Here is a 19,419-nt window from a genome sequence, read left to right on the forward strand (position 1 = left end):
CCGCTGTCACACTGCGCTAATACCAGGCTGTAACACACACACACACTCTGCTGAGATGGACTCATGGTCAGCTGCAGACACTAACACGTCTTATTATCATTTAGCTAATAGCAGGTGTGTGTCAGAGTGCGTATGTGTGTGTGTGTGTCGCACAAACAGCTGATTAACACAGCTCACACACTCTCTGAGATGATTGACAGCTCAGGGGAAAAACTTGAAAAAACACAATATGAGACAGTGCTCAAACTGCAGTTCTCTGAGTGTCCACTAGGGGTCGTTTCTAGAGGGGAGTCAGTCCCCATGAAGCTCAATGTAAACTCTTATTTTGAGCTTCATGCCTCTAAAAATTTTGTCTCTGAATTGTTCCTATAAAACATCATGTGGCTAAAAATCTGTATCGCTTCTTGTTCCTGAACCAGAGGAAGAGGAAACACTGACTGTGCAGTGACTGGTGTGCAACCAGGCTGTGACTCACACACACAAACACACACCAAGGCATGCAGATATAAAAACACACACACACACATATCACATATTCAGTGTTTTGTAGGGACACTTGATTTAATCTCTTTGTGGGGGCAGAAAGGCAAACTGTCCCTTTAATCTTAGGGTCCCCACTTTTATATAAAAAAAATACAAGGTCCTCGTGTGTCAACAAAAACAAACACATATGGTACGGTGTGTGTATAGATTTATTGTCCGGATACGAGGTGATACAAACCAAATCTTCACAGTTTACACAAACAAACGTCAGAGGCTACGATCTGTTCATAAAGCAAAACAATATATAAAAACAATAACACTCTTCATCATCTTCCTCATCATTATCACAGAGGTGTAACAGCTAAATAAGGAAGTGACATCAGAAACACACAAACAAGCCAAATCATACACTCATGTACACACACACTCAACACACACCGACAGCCCTGTGTTATTGGCATGACATACAAAAAGCTGTAGAAAAATACTCTTAAAAAACCAAACACACAAAACAACAACAACAACTACGACTTGGAATGTTCTGGATGCCAGTGGGTCGACAGCATGGAGGGCGTTCTGGGCGTTTCGTTGGGCAAAGTGTTGGGCAACTCTTCTTCTGGGTTCAGTTTTGGAGAAAATTCAACAGACAGAGCGACAAATACGACCTAACCCTGAACCGATAAGAGAAAACGCTTAACAGTTAAAGAAGCTAAAATGCTAACTGAACCAAAGAGCTGTATGGAAACCCTCAAAACCTTAGCTAATGTTAACAGCTAGCTGCTGGCTAACTGTAATTAAAACATTCTTGAGATAACATTTGATATGAAGTGGGAAATAACTGATTATAAACTGATGTGCTACGTTTATAGCTAGCTAAAGCTGTTAAAATCAAGCTATTCTAGCTAATGTAGTGTCCCCCTAACTTAATGAAAACACATCCCTTAATTAGCAATGCCTATGCTACATTGTGCTTTAACTTCTAGCTTGCACTAATTTGGCAGTTATTTGTTAGTGTTAGCAAGTCTGCTAACAAGGCAATAGTTAGTTAGCTCACAAAAATTAGCTTCTCCTAAAACTAAAAAGTAATCATATTTCACTATTAGCTTCAGCTAATGAACAGTCATTTGTTGTCTGCAAAATGACCTGTTAATGTTTAATTTTTCCTTCAGATTAGCATGCTAATGATGCTAACTCATGAATGTTGCCCGTCAAAGTTGCCCAGATAAGATGTCGATGTGTCTGGAAACAAAAACCCTTTCTCTCTCTTTCACACACACACATAGTTTTTCTTTTACTGCTAAGGTTTAAGTACAGGCACAGTAGAGTGAAGCATTGTGGGAAGTTGAGTTCTGGACAAGTCTGTTTTAGCTAGCAGCAAACACCTGAACGTTGGATCATAAAATGATAAGAAAACAAATTTAAATAAAAATTCATTTAAATGTTGAAATAGTTCAAATGTTTAAGTTTGTATTTTAGTTTTTCTTCTTTTGGTCTTTTAGTTTCTTTTCATCGAACATCAAAATAATTCAGAGTTAATCAGATAAACAGGAAGTCTACTTTAAGACAACAACAGCTCTACCAGCTAACTAGTTAGCATCAGTAATTCTAGTTCATACTACTGCTCACACAGCAGTTAGCATCTGAAGGCTATCAGTAAAGATATAGGCACATGGACAGGAACTGTAGGTGTGTGTTTGAGACTGTTGATGACATCACTTCCTCCTGGAATGCTGGACAGAAAGTGTGTGTGTCCGTGTGTGAGTGTGTCAGTCATTCAGGTAGGTGTTGATGTAGATCTGCTGCTGGATCCAGGGCGTGAAGTGCGTCACGTTGCTGTACACTCCGGGTCCGAGGACTTTACTGAAGCACACGCTGCCCCACGACGTCAGGCCAAACAGCGTCCAGCGCCCACCAGCCCCCTCGCACACCAGCGGACCGCCGCTGTCGCCCTGACCGCACACAAAGTCACAAAGTCAGCGTTTGAATTACTGCACATCAAATATCTTGGGTTGTTTTACTCTGAGAAGTATAACAAAAAAAAGATGAAACAGATTTCTTTAAATATCCTAACGAAAAGTGATAAAACTCTACCATGCAGGAGTCGACAGTCCCAGCGTCGTAACCAGCGCAAAGCATCCTGGGAGTTATCGTCTTCATGTCAAAGTAAGACTGACACTGGGACAGAGAGATGATCCGAACCTCGCCTTCCTGCAGTTTAAAGGGCACTGGATACACACACACACACACACACACACACACACACACACACACACACACACACACACAAAATTAAGAGTTATATTATGGGTCAACAGCTAACATGCTAACAGCTAATTCTACAGAAACAGATAAAAAAAACATTAACAAGCCACTGAAAGACTATGTGTGTGTGTGTGTGTGTGTGTGTGTGTGTGTGTGTGTGTGCGTGTGTGCGTGTGTGTGTGTGTGTGCACACTCACTCCTGTTGCCCATGTGACCCCAGCCTGTGATGTAGCAGTAGGAGTCAGGCATGGGGAGCTGGTTTAGCTCGGGCAGACACACGGGTCTGACGAAATCCGTCTCCTCGACCTGAAGGAAAGACAACAACTGTGACCCACAACAACAACAACAACAACAAAATGACACAACACAACTGCAACCAAAACAACAATATGACATGATTCGATAAAACAGCAACACAAGAACATTACAATGCAACAACAACACAACATCACAGTAACACAATGACATAACAAAGACAACAACAATAGTAAAAAGACAGAAACACAACAAAAGCATAACAACAACTAAAAACAACAACACAACAAAAACACAAGACACAAACACAACAATAGCAACAATACAATCAATAACACACAAAGTAAACAACTAAAAACAACAACACAACAACTCAACAAAGTAAACAACTAAAAACAACACAACAAACTTAACTATAAACAACAACACAACAAACTTATCAACTAAAAACAACAGCACAATAAACTAAACAACTAAAAACAACAACACAGCAAAGTAAACAACTAAAAACAACAACACAACAAACTTATCAACTAAAAACAACAACACAATAAACTAAACAACTAAAAACAACAACACAACAAAGTAAACATTTAAAAACAACAACACAACAACTTAAAAACTAAATACAAAACAAAAAAAACTAAACAACTAAAAAAAAAAGTCAACTAAACAACTAAAAAAAAAAGTCAACAACTAAACAACTAAAAAATACAACTAAAAACAACGACACAACAAACTAAACAACTTAAAACTAAACAACTAAAAACAACAACAGAACTAAAACACAACACAATGAAACAACACAACAACAACAACAACAGAAAAAACAGTCAAAAACACAACAACTATCTTAACTCAGACCAACTGAGCCATGATCTCTGACTGTCTGTGACTCACTGATCACCTGTTCAGGTACCTGACATTAATCACTCTCTGATCACATGACTAACGTGTTGTAGGTGTATGTTTGTTGTTCACACAGCGTCACATGTTCAGCTTCCTCTGTGAGTCTGATTCACCGTCTGCAGACGGACAGTCAGATATCTGCTCCCCGACACTCTGACCCTCAGCTCACTTTGACCCTTAGATCACTTTGACCCCTAGATCACTTTGACCCTTAGATCACTCTGACCCTCAGCCCACTCTGACCCTCAGCTCACTTTGACCCTTAGATCACTTTGACCCTTAGATCACTCTGACCCTCAGCTCACTTTGACCCTTAGATCACTTTGACCCCTAGATCACTTTGACCCTTAGATCACTCTGACCCTCAGCCCACTCTGACCCTCAGCTCACTTTGACCCTTAGATCACTTTGACCCTCAGATCACTCTGACCCTCAGCTCACTTTGACCCTTAGATCACTTTGACCCCTAGATCACTTTGACCCTCAGCTCACTTTGGCCCTTAGATCACTTTGACCCTCAGATCACTTTGACCCTTAGATCACTTTGACTCTTAGATCACTTTGACCCTTAGATCACTCTGACCCTCAGCTCACTTTGACCCTTAGATCACTTTGACCCTCAGCTCACTTTGACCCTTAGATCACTTTGACCCTCAGCTCACTTTGACCCTTAGATCACTTTGACCCTTAGATCACTTTGACCCTCAGCTCACTTTGACCCTTAGATCACTTTGACCCTTAGATCACTTTGACCCTCAGCTCTCTCTGACCTCAGAGTCCAGCTCCACTACGCTGATGTCGTAGTCCACCACCGCCCGGTTGTAGCGCGGGTGTACGATGATGGAGCGCACCCCGCGGCTCTGGCTGTGAACGCCGGGATGATCCAGATTGTTCAGACCCAGGACCACCTTCCACAGGTCTGCACTTTCTCTCCTGCAGACACACACACACACACACACACACACACACAAATGAATGTTTCATTCAGGTCAAAGCCACAGTTCAGCTCTTCATCCTAAGCCCCGCCCCCTTCACCTCACCCCTCAAAGCAGTGTGCGACGGTCAGAGCCCACCTCCGGGCGATGAGGACGCAGCCGCACACGTGACCGCTCTGCCCGCTCTGCAGCGAGCACTGCCAGGGCCACGCTCCGTGCCGCGACACCCGACCTCCCAGAATCCTCTTCTTCCTGTGTGGGTGGAGGCTCCTGGCTGGACGCAGACCGCACTCTGACACACACACACACACACACACACACACACACACACACACACACACACACACACAGATCAACTTAAACAGTACGACTCTGAGTTTGAGAGAATGACTTGACACTCAGAGAATTTTACCTTCTCTGGTGCAGATCACTGACACTCTCCTCCTGGAGTGACACGCATGGCTGCAGCACACACACACACACACACACACACACACACACACACACACACACACACACACAGGTTATCAGTTTTAGTTAATGTAGTTCCGGTCCTGGTTCTGATGTCGCTCTGAGAAGGTTCCGGTACCTTCTCTTCTCCAGCCGGGCCTGCAGAGCAGAACCGTTCCTCTGGTTCCACTCTGGGTGGACGTGTAACCACCGCCGCCGCCCCGGGACCCCAGGCTGGTCAGTTACCATGGAAACAGAGGAGGGCACTCTGCAGGAAACCACCAAATATTAGTGTTTATGACTTTAAGGAGTGTGTGTGTGTAGGTGTGAGTGTGTGTGTGTGTTACTGACCTTACCCTAGTCCCAGCTGGTTGCAGGTCAGTTTGCTCAGGTCGTGGTTCCACTCGTCGGCACACACCTGATACTCAGCCGCCGTCCTGAACACGGTCAACACCGAGCCCGACTGATCGGCCAGAGACACTGAGAGAGAGAGAGAGCGTCACACACCTCACACACTCTGAGAGCTTCATGAGTTAGCGTATACAAGGTGTGTGTGTGTGTGTGTGTGTGTGTGTGTGTGTGTGTGTGTGTGTGTGTGTGTGTGTGTGTGTCGTACCACAGTTCCACTCATCAGAGCTGTCCGAGCAGTGTTTCTTCCCGTCACACCACAGAGTGCGATGAACACACTGATGGTTGTTACAGGAGAGCTCGTTGTCTCTGCACACGGCTGAGAAAACAACAACATGTTACACACACACACACACTCTGTATGTGTGTGTGTGTTTCATATCAGCGATCAGACTCACTGCAGTTGGCCTCGTCCACCAGCAGGGGGCAGTCTGGGAACCCGTCACAGATCATACTGGCTTTAATGCACACTTTGCTGCCAGGACACTCCCACAGAGCGCGCTCAGAACAGCCTGTCTCACACACACACACACACACACACACACACACACAAGAAGGTGTGACATGTTATTTCAGGCATCATTTCATTGGGTTTACACCTGAGGGGCTTTTATTTTGAAAAGCTTCGTGTCTCACCACAGTTGTCTTCGTCGCTGTGGTCGTCACAGTCCAGGTGTCCATCACAGCGTTTCGTCGCCAGGACGCAGCGTCCAGACCGACACTTGAAGTGACTTGGGGAGCACTCTGTTACCATGACAACAAATTTAAAAACAATAAAGAAAAACAATAAAGAAAAACAAATAACCGTTTACTTCCTGTTATTCATAGCTCAACGTAAACAAACGTGTCGTCCTCACCGTCGACGCCCTCCTCTGGCAGCAGACAGGTGGTGTTACCGCCTTCCTCTGGAAACTGGCTACAGTCAGAGTCCTCAGGCCACTGCAATCCCACAATGCCCAGCACTGACTCACACTTCCCCTTGGCAGTGCGGCACAGCGACCTGCAGGGGGAGCAGTAACATCCTGACTGACTCTGAAGGGTGATGAGTGGGTTACTGTGAGTTCACACCTAAAGAGGCAAGCACGCCTGAGGAAGCAGACAGCGGCCAAAGCTGCTAAATATTTTAGCCGCTTTGGTGTAAAATCGCGCTTGTCATTTAAAGGAGCCGCACAGCGAGTTCTTCACAGCAGCAGCTGCTGTTGTTCAACTTCAGTTTAAAGCATGAATATAATAAAATCACCATCTGATCAGGAGCGGATTAATATGGAGGAAGCAGTTTACAAATGAGATAATATTGATTGAATATTGATTTAAAATACCCAGGAGCTGGACTCATTGTTAATCTTTTCATCAATAAATTAAACCCCTGCGCAGCCCGTGCGTATTCCCCGTTCCAAAATAAATCACAACCAAAATAAAATAATCTCAATGTTCATAAAACCAACATCATGAAAAAGTTCCCAACTAACAAAAATTACGAGCTGTCCTTCTTCACACTGTTTTAAACGGAGATAAATCCTCAAGGAAGAAAAAAGGTAGCCCAAAACAGGAAGTGAAAACCAGGTCACCGGCGTCCGTTCAGATCCTGGCGCACAGTCCCGTACGAAGCCATCCACGGAAGGATCCAGAAGGATCCAGCGGGAGACTGTTTGGTAATAAAGTAACCTGCACCCCCGCCGTAAACCAGATTGTTGCTGAAAAAAGTTAGTCTGGAGCCCCGGTGTCATCTCATTCAGATGAAGCAAGAAATGCTAGCATGCTAGGCTAGGCTACGTCTTTACCACAGACTACACTTCACTTCACTATTTTCTGCTGTTACTGCACATTTTTTAACTCTCCAGAACAATCTACCACCTCCACGACATTATTTTGTTGTTGTTGTTGTTGGTAGCTGAAAAGGCAACATTAAAAAGAACATGATGAGCCCGTACACACTCTGATTGGTTGCCACCGTTTGCCGCTGAACCGCGTCATAGCTAATTACCATAAAGTTGACCGAGGCTCAACTTCTCATCTGGTGACGCTTTAGCCGCTCAGGACGCCGTGCTCTCATTGAAAATGAATGAACTTCCGGCGTGCTTGCTGTTTTTGCTGCTTTTGCCTCTTTTGGTGTGAACACACAGTTAGACGTCTGATAGACTCACTGACCTGCAGGGGGGGACCCTCTGCAGGGTGACGGGGTCACACTTTGGGACCAGCAGCGTGCAGGCGTAGAACATGAGGTACTGGTAGCAGCCGGTCTGGACGAGGGCCGGGAACAGGGAGGACTCCCAGGACACGGAGCTCTCCCTCTGGGACAGGTGACCCAGGTAGTTGGGGAAGCTGGTCAGGTTGTAGGGCAGGTTCATGCACAGCTCCAGACTGATGGGCTCACAGCGAGCTAACACACACACACACACACACAGAAAAACATGTGAGAAAGAGTTCCTGTTTATGTGGCGTTGTGGGGACGTGTTCTTGTTTCTGGTGCCTCGTGGGGACTCACTGCAGGTGTTGTTGTTTCGGGGGTCACAGGTGCTGCCGCCACCGCCACACGTGGCCGGACAGGAAGGGGTGATACAGCTGGGCTGACCAGGAAGACAGGCACCCTGAGCTGGACAACAACACACACACACACTGATCACAGAGAAGCAGGAAGGGTGTGTGAAGACATGTGTGACAGACAGGTGTCTCACTCTGCTCTCGGCTGCAGTGCTCCTCGTCGCTGCCGTCTTTACAGTCGTCCTCTCCGTCACATCGAAACGCTGACGGGATGCACTGACCGTTCCTGCACTCCAACAGGCCCTGGCTCTTACAGGCTGCACACACACACACACACACACATCAGTGTTGAAGATCTTCACAGAGAGCCCCCTGCTGGACACTGGTGAGAATGCAGGTTTAAACAACGTGGAACTCACAGCAGTTTTGCTCGTCACTCTTGTCCAGACAGTCGTGGTCACCGTCACACAGCCAGTCCCTGGACACACAGCGACCGTCCCCACAGCGGTGTTCACGGGCCAGATCACACACTGATAACACACACACACACACACACACACACACACACACACACACACACACACACAGTTTGTTTAATCATGATGACCCGTTTAAAGCTAACCGTAAACAAAGGATAGAAACGCTGATTCTCACCACAGTTGAACTCGTCGCTCAGGTCTCCACAGTCGTCGTAACCGTCACACACCAGAGAGGGCGAGAGACACCGACCAGTGTTACAGCGAAACTCTCCATCTGAACACACTGAGAGAGAGAGACCGGGCGCTTCATGAAGTCCTGCTGTTCCCTCAGAGACCAGCAGAGGGCAGGGTCCATCTTATCTCATGGTTATTTTAAATTTTTAACACTTCTTTTCCTTTTTACCTTTTCAGCTTTTGTTTCTTTTGTCATTCTTGCTCTCTATTTCTTGTTTTTTTGTCTTGTTTTTATATTTTTTTGTATATAATGTCCGTTTTGTTAAACTCTTTATTTCTTTCACCCTCATTTTTCTGATTTGACTGTAGCTATTTTTGTTCAAGGTCTCTTTCTCTTTTTATTATTCCTTTCATTCCTCTTTTCGTTCATCTCTTGTGTTAGTTCTGTTTTTTTCTCTCCTTTTTTTCTCTCATCTTTCTCCTGCTCTATCTTTCTTTTTTCAATCTCTTTTTGTTTTTGCTTTCTCTCTATCTTTCTCTCTTTTTAAAAGATGATACTCCTTTTTTATTGTTTTTCCTCTTTTGTTTTTGACTCATTCTCTCTTTTTGTTCATTTTTTAGTTCTTTTGTTTTTATTCTTTCTCTGATTTTGTTATTCTGAAGTTTTCTGCTCTTTTTTCTTTTACTTTTTGTTAATTTTTGTCTCTTTCTTTTTTTCCTTATTCTCTTTATCTTTTGTTTTTCCTCTTTCTTTTTGTTTTTATACTATCTTTTTTTTATTTTACTCTTTTTGTTCTTTTTTTCTTCTACTTTTTCATGCTTTTTTCTCTTGCTTTTTGTTCTTAGCCTCTTTCTCTTTTTTTCCTCTATCTGTTTTTGTTTTTTCCCTTTTTGTTCTCTTTTGGTTCGCTTTTTTTCTTCTCTGTTATTGATTTTCTTTCTTTCTGTTCTTTTTCTCTGAATTTTTGTTAATTTTTCTTCTTTTTTTTGCTCATTATCTTTCTCCATCTGTTTTTGTTCTCTCATTTTTATTTTTATTCTCTTTGAGATAATTTTTTCTTTTTGTTTTTATTCTCTCTGTTATTGTTTTTCTCTCTTTTTGTTCTTTTTTCCCTTACTTATTGTTAAATTTTTTCTCTCTTTCTTTTTTGTTGTTCTCTTTCTTGTTTGTTTTTTCCTTCCTTTTGGTTTTCATTCTGTCTTTTTTTGAGTTTTCTCTCATTTTTTTTCATTTATTCTCTCTTTGTTCTGTCTGTATTTTTTAAACTGATCCTCTCTCTTTGTTAATTTTCTCCTGTTTTTTCTTCTTTTCTCTCTTTTGGTTGATGAACTTCCTCCCTGTGATAAACTGAGGTCAGGACGGGGTGAGGGTTATAGTCACACAGAAACAGTTTCTGTCTCTTTCTTTACATTCCGGAGTCTCGGTCACAGTCACTGCGTATCTCCATGACGACCGGCCTTTCTTACAAACACTGAAACAGTTCCGGAACTTTCACTGTAAATCAACTGGTGATACGCCGCCATGACAACAACCTAAAAACTCCTCCTGCTATTTAAACAGATGTGTGTGTGTGTGTGTGTGTGTGTGAGTCTCACCACAGTGTGTCTCGTCGCTCCAGTCGTCACAGTCGTTGTAGCCGTTACACACCAGTTTCACAGGGACACAGATTCCGGTTGCACAAAGAAAATGATCTTTCCCGCCACACACAGCTGTCGACCAATCAGAGAGAGGGTGGATCAGTGATGTCATCGAATGTTCTGATCAGTCCATAGTGTAAAACACAACTTCAGTGTGTGTGTGTCTGTGTATGTGTGTGTTTGTGTGTGTGTGTGTGTTTTACTCACAGGGTTTCCCTTTGATCTGTCTGGGTGAGTAACAGGCAGGAGGGGCGGGGCCTGCTGTAACTGTGTGTGATGGTGATGATGATGATGTAGAAGGTGATGATGATGATGATGCTGATGATGATGAAGGTGGGGAGGAGGTGGAGTTGATGAACTGTGAGCAACGCAGGAAGTCAGGCCAAGAGGCGTTAAACATCTGCAGGACGGGCTCGCAGCCTTCCCTCGCCGCCTCGCAGAATGACGCGCAGGGCAGCACGACCTGCCTACACACACACACACACACACACACACACACACACACACACACACACACAAAGAAACTTCAGCAGCAGCTATAAATCAGACACACTGCTCCGTCTGTCAGAGGTCAGAGGTCGTCAAGAGTTGAAGCCACAGACACTGTACACCTTTGTATGTGTGTGTGTGTGTGTGTGTGTGTGTGTGTGTGTGTGTGTGTGTGTGTGTTCCAACTTTAAAGCGTTATTTTTAGATACAAGAGAGCGTAACAAACACACTCTAAAAATGTGTGTCCCACATGCATCTCAGCTGTTCAGACTGTAAGAGGGAGTGGCTTTGTGAGTGTGTGTGTGTGTGTGAGTCTCTCTAGTCTTGTATGTTTGTCTTTTTTTCCCAGAATGCACAGCTTCAGTCACCCATCATAGCTACTACCTACAGTCAGTTTTCAATTAGATATTAAAATCATTGATCAAAGTGTTTTTCATCACTTATCGTTAATTTTACATCAATTTTACGTCATTACTTCATGTTTTATGTCACTTTTCTATGGAAGTCTTTTTAGGACATAATTCAAATAGAAATGCAAACATGAAAATGAAAAAGCAATACAGGAAATGCATTTTAATTTCAAGAGTATGTGTGAATTATTTAAGTTATAATGAAAATTAAATGTAAAAAATTAAATTATCTTTTTTTTTCATTTTCACTTTTTAGACTCCACATCATGTGACATGACTCAAATTTAAATGAAAATTTTAATTTTTTAGAAATGGTCCACTCAGCACTGGACATAATTCAAGTGAAAATGCAACAAAAGAAATGTATTTTCATTATTAACTTTTCTATAAATGACAGTGTATTTACTTTGTTGTATTTTCATTTGAATTATGTCCTAAATGAGCTTCCATAACTTTTATAAAGCTTACTATGTCAATGCTTTACGTTACTTTTGCATCCTTTCTTGAAAAACTTTTGATGCGAATTTCATGTTACTTTTGGAGTCACTTTTTTCATTACTTTTTAATGTACTTTTTGTTATTTTTATTGTCACTTATTTTTACACTTTTTATATCACTTTTTTTAACATAACTTTTACGTTCCTTATTGTTACGACTTTTTTTTTACACTTTTTTTTTGCGCAACGTATTGAATCACTTTAACTTAACTTTAAACGTCACATGAAGTCTCTTTTTCAGTGTTTTTTTTGCTATTTTAACGCTTTAAATGCTGTTTTAACACCACTTCAACATTTTTCATTTTTTACATAACACCTTATTTCACTTCTTACTCAACATTTGACTTTCCTGTTAACAACGCACGCTTTGCCGCTTTCCTCTTTAATTTTCAGTTTCACACAAAGTTGGTTTTTAAAGTCGTTACCTGCCGTGTGTGTCGTCAGCAGGGACACACTCGGGCAGAGCCAGCGAGCAGCCGAACAGCATGATGTGTCTGTAGCAGGACAGTCTGCTGAGGTAGCTGAAGAACCTGAAACACAACACACACCGTCACAGTTCACACCTGGAGTCAGTCTTTCACTCCTCACCTGGGGAGGCCTCTGGGTGTGCTCACCTTAGCAACATGTCCACCTCCGAGCTCTTCACCACGGCAACAGAAGAGGACAGCCATGTTTGGTTGTAAGGCAGCATGTGACACTGAGGCTCTGCGATCACCTGACAGCGACCTGGAGACGCCGAGGGAGGAGCAGATGTCGGTAAAAAACAACAACACAGGTAAACACAGAAAAACACGGCAGGGTGAGCTCGCCAATCAAGCTCAGTCCTCCTTTTGGCGCTGTCGGCAGGAGCCAAACCTCCAGCCTCAGTCTGCTCCTCAGTTTATGAATCAGCTGTTCCTGACAGTCCTCCAAAGTCAGATCTCTCCACGAACAACCAGAGGTTAAATATTCTGTTTATAAGATGACCGCCAGGCATCCAATCAGAGAGCAGGACAGAGTGACGCTCATCGACATTCACCTCCACAAGACATTAATGCAGAGAGAGGAGGACAGGGAGGAACAGAGACAGAGAGACGAGGAGAATCTCAAAAAAGAAACAGAACCAACAATTTATCATTTCACACACACACACACACACACACCCACACACACACACACACACACACACACACTCACTAATGGAAATTAATAAGATCTCAGTGTTTGACAGAAAAGGACACACTGATCTGCACAGACGCAGACAAACTGAGGCTGGATGTGGGATCTGTAGTTTTTTTCAGTCTCAAACAGTGAGAAACTCACATATCACCTCAGTACAGGACGACATTACCCATGATGCCCTGCCACTTCCTTCTCAGTGAGTTGTTACCTGAGTCAGGTGCTGGGGTGGAGCTGATTGGCCAGGTGGTGCTTAGCGACGTCACAGATGTCAGCCAATCAGGAGTCTCAGTATAGGGTGAGGTGGGCGTGGCCTGAGAGGAGGCTGAAGGTGAAGGAGGGATGCTGGTGACAGCAGGACGTGTGCTCACACTGTGGTCATCGGTGATGATGTCATCGACGCTGTGGTTACGCAGCAATTCTGTGATGTTCTCCATCTCCAAGAAGGGGGAGGGGCTTGTGCTGTTGACATGGTAACCGGGGTAGCTGTCAGCGATGGGCTCAGGGGAGGGGAGGGGGGAGGAGTCTAAAAGGCTGGTGCCAAATATACCTGAAGGAGGACGCACAGGTGAGAGGAACAGGTCAACTACACCATCCAGCAACGACAGGTATACATTACCGTAATTCCCTGAATAAAAGAGCACCATGATTTTTAACCATACTCACCTGAATATAAGAGCAACCTGATTTTTTTTACCTGTTTTTACCTGTATGTAAGATCAGCCTGATTATAAACCGTATTTACTAGAATATAAGAGCATCCTAATTGTTTTTTTTTTTACCATACTTACCTGAATATAGGAGCAACCTGATTTTTCTTTAACAGTGTTTACCTGAATATAAAAGCACCTTTAGTATTTGCCCACATTTAAGATGAATCAGGATTTTTTTAAGTCAGGGTTCATGTTCATTTTGTCTTTTCACCAACACTTTGTTTCTCTGTGTTTTTTCCTCCTGACACGGTGGAGGTGAGTGACAGCTGGTCTCAGTATGAGACGTCTGATCTGTCTGCTGTCCTGACCTTTAATCAGTGCACGCTGAAAACAAGACTCTCCTACTCTTTCAGATGGATTTAAAGGATCTTATATTAAGAGCAATACGGTAATTAATTCACTTTTTACACAGCTAAGATGCAACATGATGTGAAATAAACACCAGTCTTTAATTTCTGTGTTGATACATTAGGATGAGACAGCCTGAGGAGATAAGTCTGAGCTGCAGCGAGTGAAGTGAGAACCAATCAGATCGCTCAGAAACGTCTTTATACGACTGAGAGACGAGAGTCGTGACCGAAACACAAAGAGGAGACACAAAGACATCTGACAGACTGAGAGGACCATTAACTGCCTAATGATGGGAACTAACACACACACACACACACACACACACACCGAGTTTTATGGTGTGTGTTGTTGTGTGTGTAATGAGCCGAGGAGGAGACAACAGAAACAGCTGCAGACGAAGAGGAGATGAAGAAGAGGAAGAAAAGCCGGCTGTTTGGAAAAACAAGAAATAAAGAAAGAAAAGACGATGAACAGAAAGACAGTGAAAAAGAAAAAGATGATAAAAGAATGGTAGGAGGACAAGAAATGGGAAAGATGGAGAGAAAAAAAAGCAAGAAAGAAAGAATGAATGAATCAACGAATAAACAAATAAAAACAAATTCAGACTGAAAAAATGGGAACAGATGAAACAAAGGAAAACAAAAGGAAAGACAGGAATAAACAAAGTAAGAAGAAAGGAAAAGGGAACCAAAAAAGGAAAGAAAGAAGAAGGAAAGGAGAAGAAAAGGAAAATAAAGAGATGAGAAGAAAGATGGCAAGAAACGATGAAAGTAGAAGAAAGTAAAAAACAGGGAAAGAAAGAAAGAAAGAAAGAAAGAAAGAAAGAAAGAAAGAAAAAGAAAGAAAGAAAGAAAAAGAAAGAAAAAAGAAAGAAAAGAAGGAAACAGAAGAAAGAAATAGAGAAAGAAACAGAAGAAAGAAATAGAGAAAGAAAGAAAGAAAGAAAGAAAGAAAGAAAGAAAGAAAGAAAGAAAAAGAAGAAAGAAAGAAAGAAAGAAAGAAAGAAAGAAAGAAAGAAAGAAAATGAAGAAAGAAAAGAAAAAAGAAAGAAAGAAAGAAAAAGAAGAAAGAAAAAAGAAAGAAAGAAAAGAAACAGAAGAAAGAAAAGAAAAAAGAAAGAAAGAAAGAAAAAGAAGAAAGAAAGAAAGAAAGAAAGAAAGAAAGAAAGAAAGAAAGGACGATAAACAGACAGAGAGTAAAAAGAAAAAGACGATAAAAATGAGAAGAGGATAAGAAATGGGAAAAGATGGAGAGAAAGAAGAAGTTAAATAAAGGAAAGAGAAAAAAGAAAGAAAGACTGAATGGATGAATGAATGAAAAAACTTGGACAGGAAAAAAGAAATGGGAACAGATGAAAGAAAAGAAAGAAAGAAAGGAAGGAACAAAGAAAAGAAGATATCAAAAGGGAGGGGAAAAGAAATGAAAAAGAAAGAAAAAGGGGACCAACAAAGGAACAGGAGAAGAAAAAAATAAAACGAAAGAGAGGAAAAGGAGAAAAAGGAGAAAAAGAAAGATGGCAAGAAAAATGAAAGAAAAAAGAAAGTAAGAAGCAGAGAAAGAAAGAAAGAAAAAGAAGAAGAAATAAAAGAATTCAGAACGAAAAAGGAGTGGAGGGAAAAGGAGTGGAGGAAAAAGAAAAAGAAGAAAAGGAAAGAAGTGATGAATGAAGTTAGAGAAGGTTGACAGGAAAAGGAGAGGAAAAAGTAGCTGAAGTGGGAGAAAAACAGAGGACGAGGGGAATGAGGGAGTGAGGAGATAAAGGAGTGAAAGAGAAGAGAGTGATAAAAGAGGAGAGAAAGGTTTTACTGCTGGAGTAAATATTTGAAATTCCTTCAAGTCTGAATTTTTGAGACGTTAACTCTGAATGGCTGAGAGTCGCCGCTGTCATGGTGACGGGAGGAGGTGTGACACACACACACACACACACACACGTACACTTACACACACACACGTGAACGCGGTTTGTGAGTCTTTTGAATTAATTAGAGAAAATGAAAATGTGTCATCTCTCCTCCCACACGCTGTCTGCTCTCCATCCATCTCTCCTTCCTCGTCTTTCCTCCATCTTTGTTCTCTCCATCTCTTCTTTCTTTTCCTCCTCCTGTTCAGTTCTGTCACACACTCCTCCATCAATCATCCCTCTCTCTCTGGGGTTGTTTTAATTTTCTGCTTCAAAATAAACTTTTTTTATTTCTCGATGTGTTGCTCGTTTACGGTGTGTGTGTGTGTGTGTGTGTGTGTGTGTGTGTGTGTGTGTGTGTGTGTGTGTTGGTCTTTGTGCCTTATGAGGACCAACCTTTGATTGACAACCTCTCTTTTGGGGACACTTTGGGACGCGAGCGATTTTCTACGTCCTCGGTTATAGTGAGCTTATCTCTGTGTGTATGTGTGTGTGTGTGTGTGTGTGTGTGTGTGTGTGTGTGTGTGTGTGTGTGTGTGTGTGTGTACCTGTGAGGGCCAGGACGAGCAGCAGCAGGCCAGCCAGCAGGCTCACGGTGGGGATCAGGATGTAGAGGAGAAGCCGAAGGTGACTGCTCGATCCCAGCTTCTGAGGACACGCCTCCCCACCCATCCCGGTCTCGGGTCCTCGAGCTGGAGTCTGGGGGGACACAACAAGACCAGATCCAGGAATCTAGGTTATTACATCACCAGAAAGCAGCCAATGAGAACACTTCTTTCCCAGACGTCCTGACAGTAAGCAGTCTCACAGTGGTTTGGACTAATGTTGGGAAACGCCACGCTGATCCTCTCTGTCCAGTCTAAGCCCCGCCCCCTTTCCTTCTAGGTTATTTTTACCCTATGGAGGAGGGGGAAGGGGTGACCCTGGTGTTTGTATCCCCTCAGAGTTTCCGTTGGACTTGTTGAAGTTATTTTAGAAGCGATATGACGACGAGCCGACACTCGACACCACACAGACCCACCAGCCCCTCCCCACGCGCCGTCCGCCAGCCCCGCTTCAGATACGGTCTCTTTCTCACACACTGATTCAGTCCCCTCATCCCCACCTAATGACACCAGCACCTGGTGGTTTCTCTGACCCATCATACCCACTTCCTTCTTCATCACTGCTTGTCGTCTCGTATCAGGTGGAATAAATTTAAAGGTGAATAAAGTTTTGTCTGGAGAACTTCTTTCTGCTCTCTCAGTTTAATAGACGACAACATTATTCTTTGTTTCCTGACGAGACAAATCCGTCCCTGGTGAACACAGATGGCTACAAAAATGAGTTTAACGCCCTCAGTTTGCGTCCTCACTGTCTTTGCAGATGTTATCTCTAAAGACGTGTTGATACCCTGAACCTTAAAGACGACTTTTTATTTAAAGACGCACTGATTGGATCCTGATATCAAGTGTTGATCCAATACAGACTCAAAAACCTGTGTTCATCAACGGTGGTAGATCTTTGTATTTTTGTTAGCCAGAGCTAGTTCAACATTTTATCTCTATTTCACACTCATTTCAACAACAACTGTAGTGATAAGCTTTAACCTCTTAAGACCAAGACATTTCTGCCTCTCAGACCCATGATACTAAATTTTTTTTGAAACTTTGACCGATGAGCTATATTTAAGGTAACTGCCCACATCATCTTTTGGTGAAATTACAACATTACACCAATTTTAGCGGAAAAAACAACATATTTAAGTACAGTAACACTACTAACAAACACCTAATAGAAAAGTCATAACAAAAATATTCAAACTAAATAGGAAGGTGAATTAAAAAATGCACATCGAACAAAAGCGAGGTTAATATAATCATATTTAATTTAGGTTTTGAAGTTACGCTGTAAAATTATTTACAATTTCATGACTGTATTCTATTTAACATTACTTTTTTTTTAAATCCTTTGCGTTGGTATATCAAATTATTAATATTACAAATGTTATACTGTAGAAAACTCTTCACAATTTAAAAGATATGAGATATCTTAATTATTAAGTAGTTATTAAGATTTTAAATCACATTATTTTTGTCTATTTCAGATATCCTGTTGATTAAAAAAACAGGTACTGTTTAATTATCGTATTTTATTAAAACAAAATCAGATACACGATTGGAAAGAAACTACAAAACTACGTATGGTTACGTTACGTCCCATCAGTTTATGAAGACGGGGACCGTGTTGAGTGAAGGGCTTTTGTGATATTTTCATTAACTGTAAAGACACTTTATGGACACCCCGTACAACTCTCAGTCTCGTCCTAAGGTATCCAGAATGTTAACTTAACTTTTCCAGACTTAGTTTAGACTGTGATGATGTTTAAGTTAGCTTCAACGGTTATAATGAAGCTTTATTATCTAAATTATCTAATATCAGACGACTCAGTGAAGAGAAAGAGAGAAATAATGAGATGAAACTACCTCAGTGCCACAGATTAGGAGGGAACTGGAGAAAGGATCTGAGCTTTTCTGGATGTTTCTAATCTTTTTAGAGTTTCTACACCAGAGTATGAGATAAAAACCACAAAAACACTAAAGAAAAAAACTCTAACACATTATAAAGAAAGCCAGAGCAGGATCAGTGTCTGTCTCTGAGGAGACATCACCTTTAGCTCCGTCCCCTGAGAGGAGGACAGATCAGACTCAAATATGGACAGATCCTCAGGGACACTCTGCTCCTCAATCAACTTATTCAGAGTTTAACCTCAACCTGGAGCCGCACACCTGAGTCTGCAGCCGGGACAGCACAGAGCCGGAGGAGGACAGAGGACAGACACAAGGAGACACGGCGTCCATCCAAGGACGGAGCTCCGGAGGAGAAGGAGGGAGAGACACCGACACACAGAGAGGAGGAGAAGGGAGGGAAGGAGACTCACCGTCGCAGTTCCCGCTCCGCTGAAGGTGACACGCGGGCAGGTCTCCAGCCGCGCGGACAACATGACCTGATGCTGCCCGCCGCTGAGCGCGAGACCATCCCTCTGCTTGCTGCCCGCGAGCCGCTCCGCTAACTAACCGAGCACGAGACACGCTGGCTCCGCCCCCTCAGACTCTCTCCCTCTCCCTCTTTCTCTCTCTGAGGTGGAACGCACGTGAGGAAGCTTTAACCTGAGATTAAGCGCGTGCTGGGACACGAGCCTCGTGCCTTTTTGGGTCCTCAATCCCAAAAACACACACTCAACTTCGACACGTCTATCCGTCAAAGTGGGGACCAATGAGGGCTCAGCTCCTCAGCGCGAGGACATCGTTTAAAGACAACCAGACATCTGTCCGTGGGTAGTTCAGGGTCTGAGTGGGACAGTGGGACAGAGTGGAGTTCATGGTCTTTAAAAATGTCAGGAAATTAAAGAATCTTTCGTTACTTATGTTGTGTAGAGCAGTTTGAT

General features: G+C 42.7%; 1 protein-coding gene across 1 annotated transcript; it reads right to left on the minus strand.

The window, feature by feature from the left end:
* Nucleotides 1–703: 703 nt before the first annotated feature.
* corin (corin, serine peptidase) lies at nucleotides 704–19,171 on the minus strand. Its single transcript, XM_074699126.1, has 24 exons — nucleotides 18,913–19,171; nucleotides 16,541–16,691; nucleotides 13,240–13,578; nucleotides 12,485–12,596; nucleotides 12,296–12,400; nucleotides 10,682–10,941; nucleotides 10,433–10,546; nucleotides 8,838–8,945; nucleotides 8,603–8,713; nucleotides 8,378–8,500; nucleotides 8,188–8,295; nucleotides 7,851–8,082; nucleotides 6,560–6,702; nucleotides 6,339–6,446; nucleotides 6,101–6,214; nucleotides 5,911–6,021; nucleotides 5,651–5,774; nucleotides 5,434–5,562; nucleotides 5,257–5,306; nucleotides 4,950–5,136; nucleotides 4,680–4,842; nucleotides 2,943–3,051; nucleotides 2,575–2,708; nucleotides 704–2,432 (listed from the first exon to the last, which is right to left on the minus strand). Exons 1-24 carry the CDS (start codon nucleotides 18,973–18,975, stop codon nucleotides 2,250–2,252), a joined length of 3,381 nt encoding a protein of 1,126 aa, XP_074555227.1. The 5' UTR covers nucleotides 18,976–19,171; the 3' UTR covers nucleotides 704–2,249.
* Nucleotides 19,172–19,419: the final 248 nt, after the last annotated feature.

This window comes from Halichoeres trimaculatus, unplaced genomic scaffold, assembly GCF_033239565.1.
Source record: "Halichoeres trimaculatus isolate MK-OKI-2021-1 unplaced genomic scaffold, fHalTri1.1 fHalTri1_scaffold_22, whole genome shotgun sequence".
Lineage (NCBI taxonomy): Eukaryota > Metazoa > Chordata > Actinopteri > Labriformes > Labridae > Halichoeres > Halichoeres trimaculatus.

Coding starts and splice junctions, on each gene's coding strand:
- corin (XM_074699126.1), bottom strand. CDS start 18,975: ATGTTGTCCGCGCGGCTGGAGACCTGCCCGCGTGTCACCTTCAGCGGA. Junction 10,942..12,295: donor GCTGACGACACACACGGCAG/GTAACGACTTTA, acceptor GTGTGTGTGTAG/GCAGGTCGTGCTGCCCTGCG. Junction 6,022..6,100: donor GGTGGACGAGGCCAACTGCA/GTGAGTCTGATC, acceptor TTGTTTTCTCAG/CCGTGTGCAGAGACAACGAG.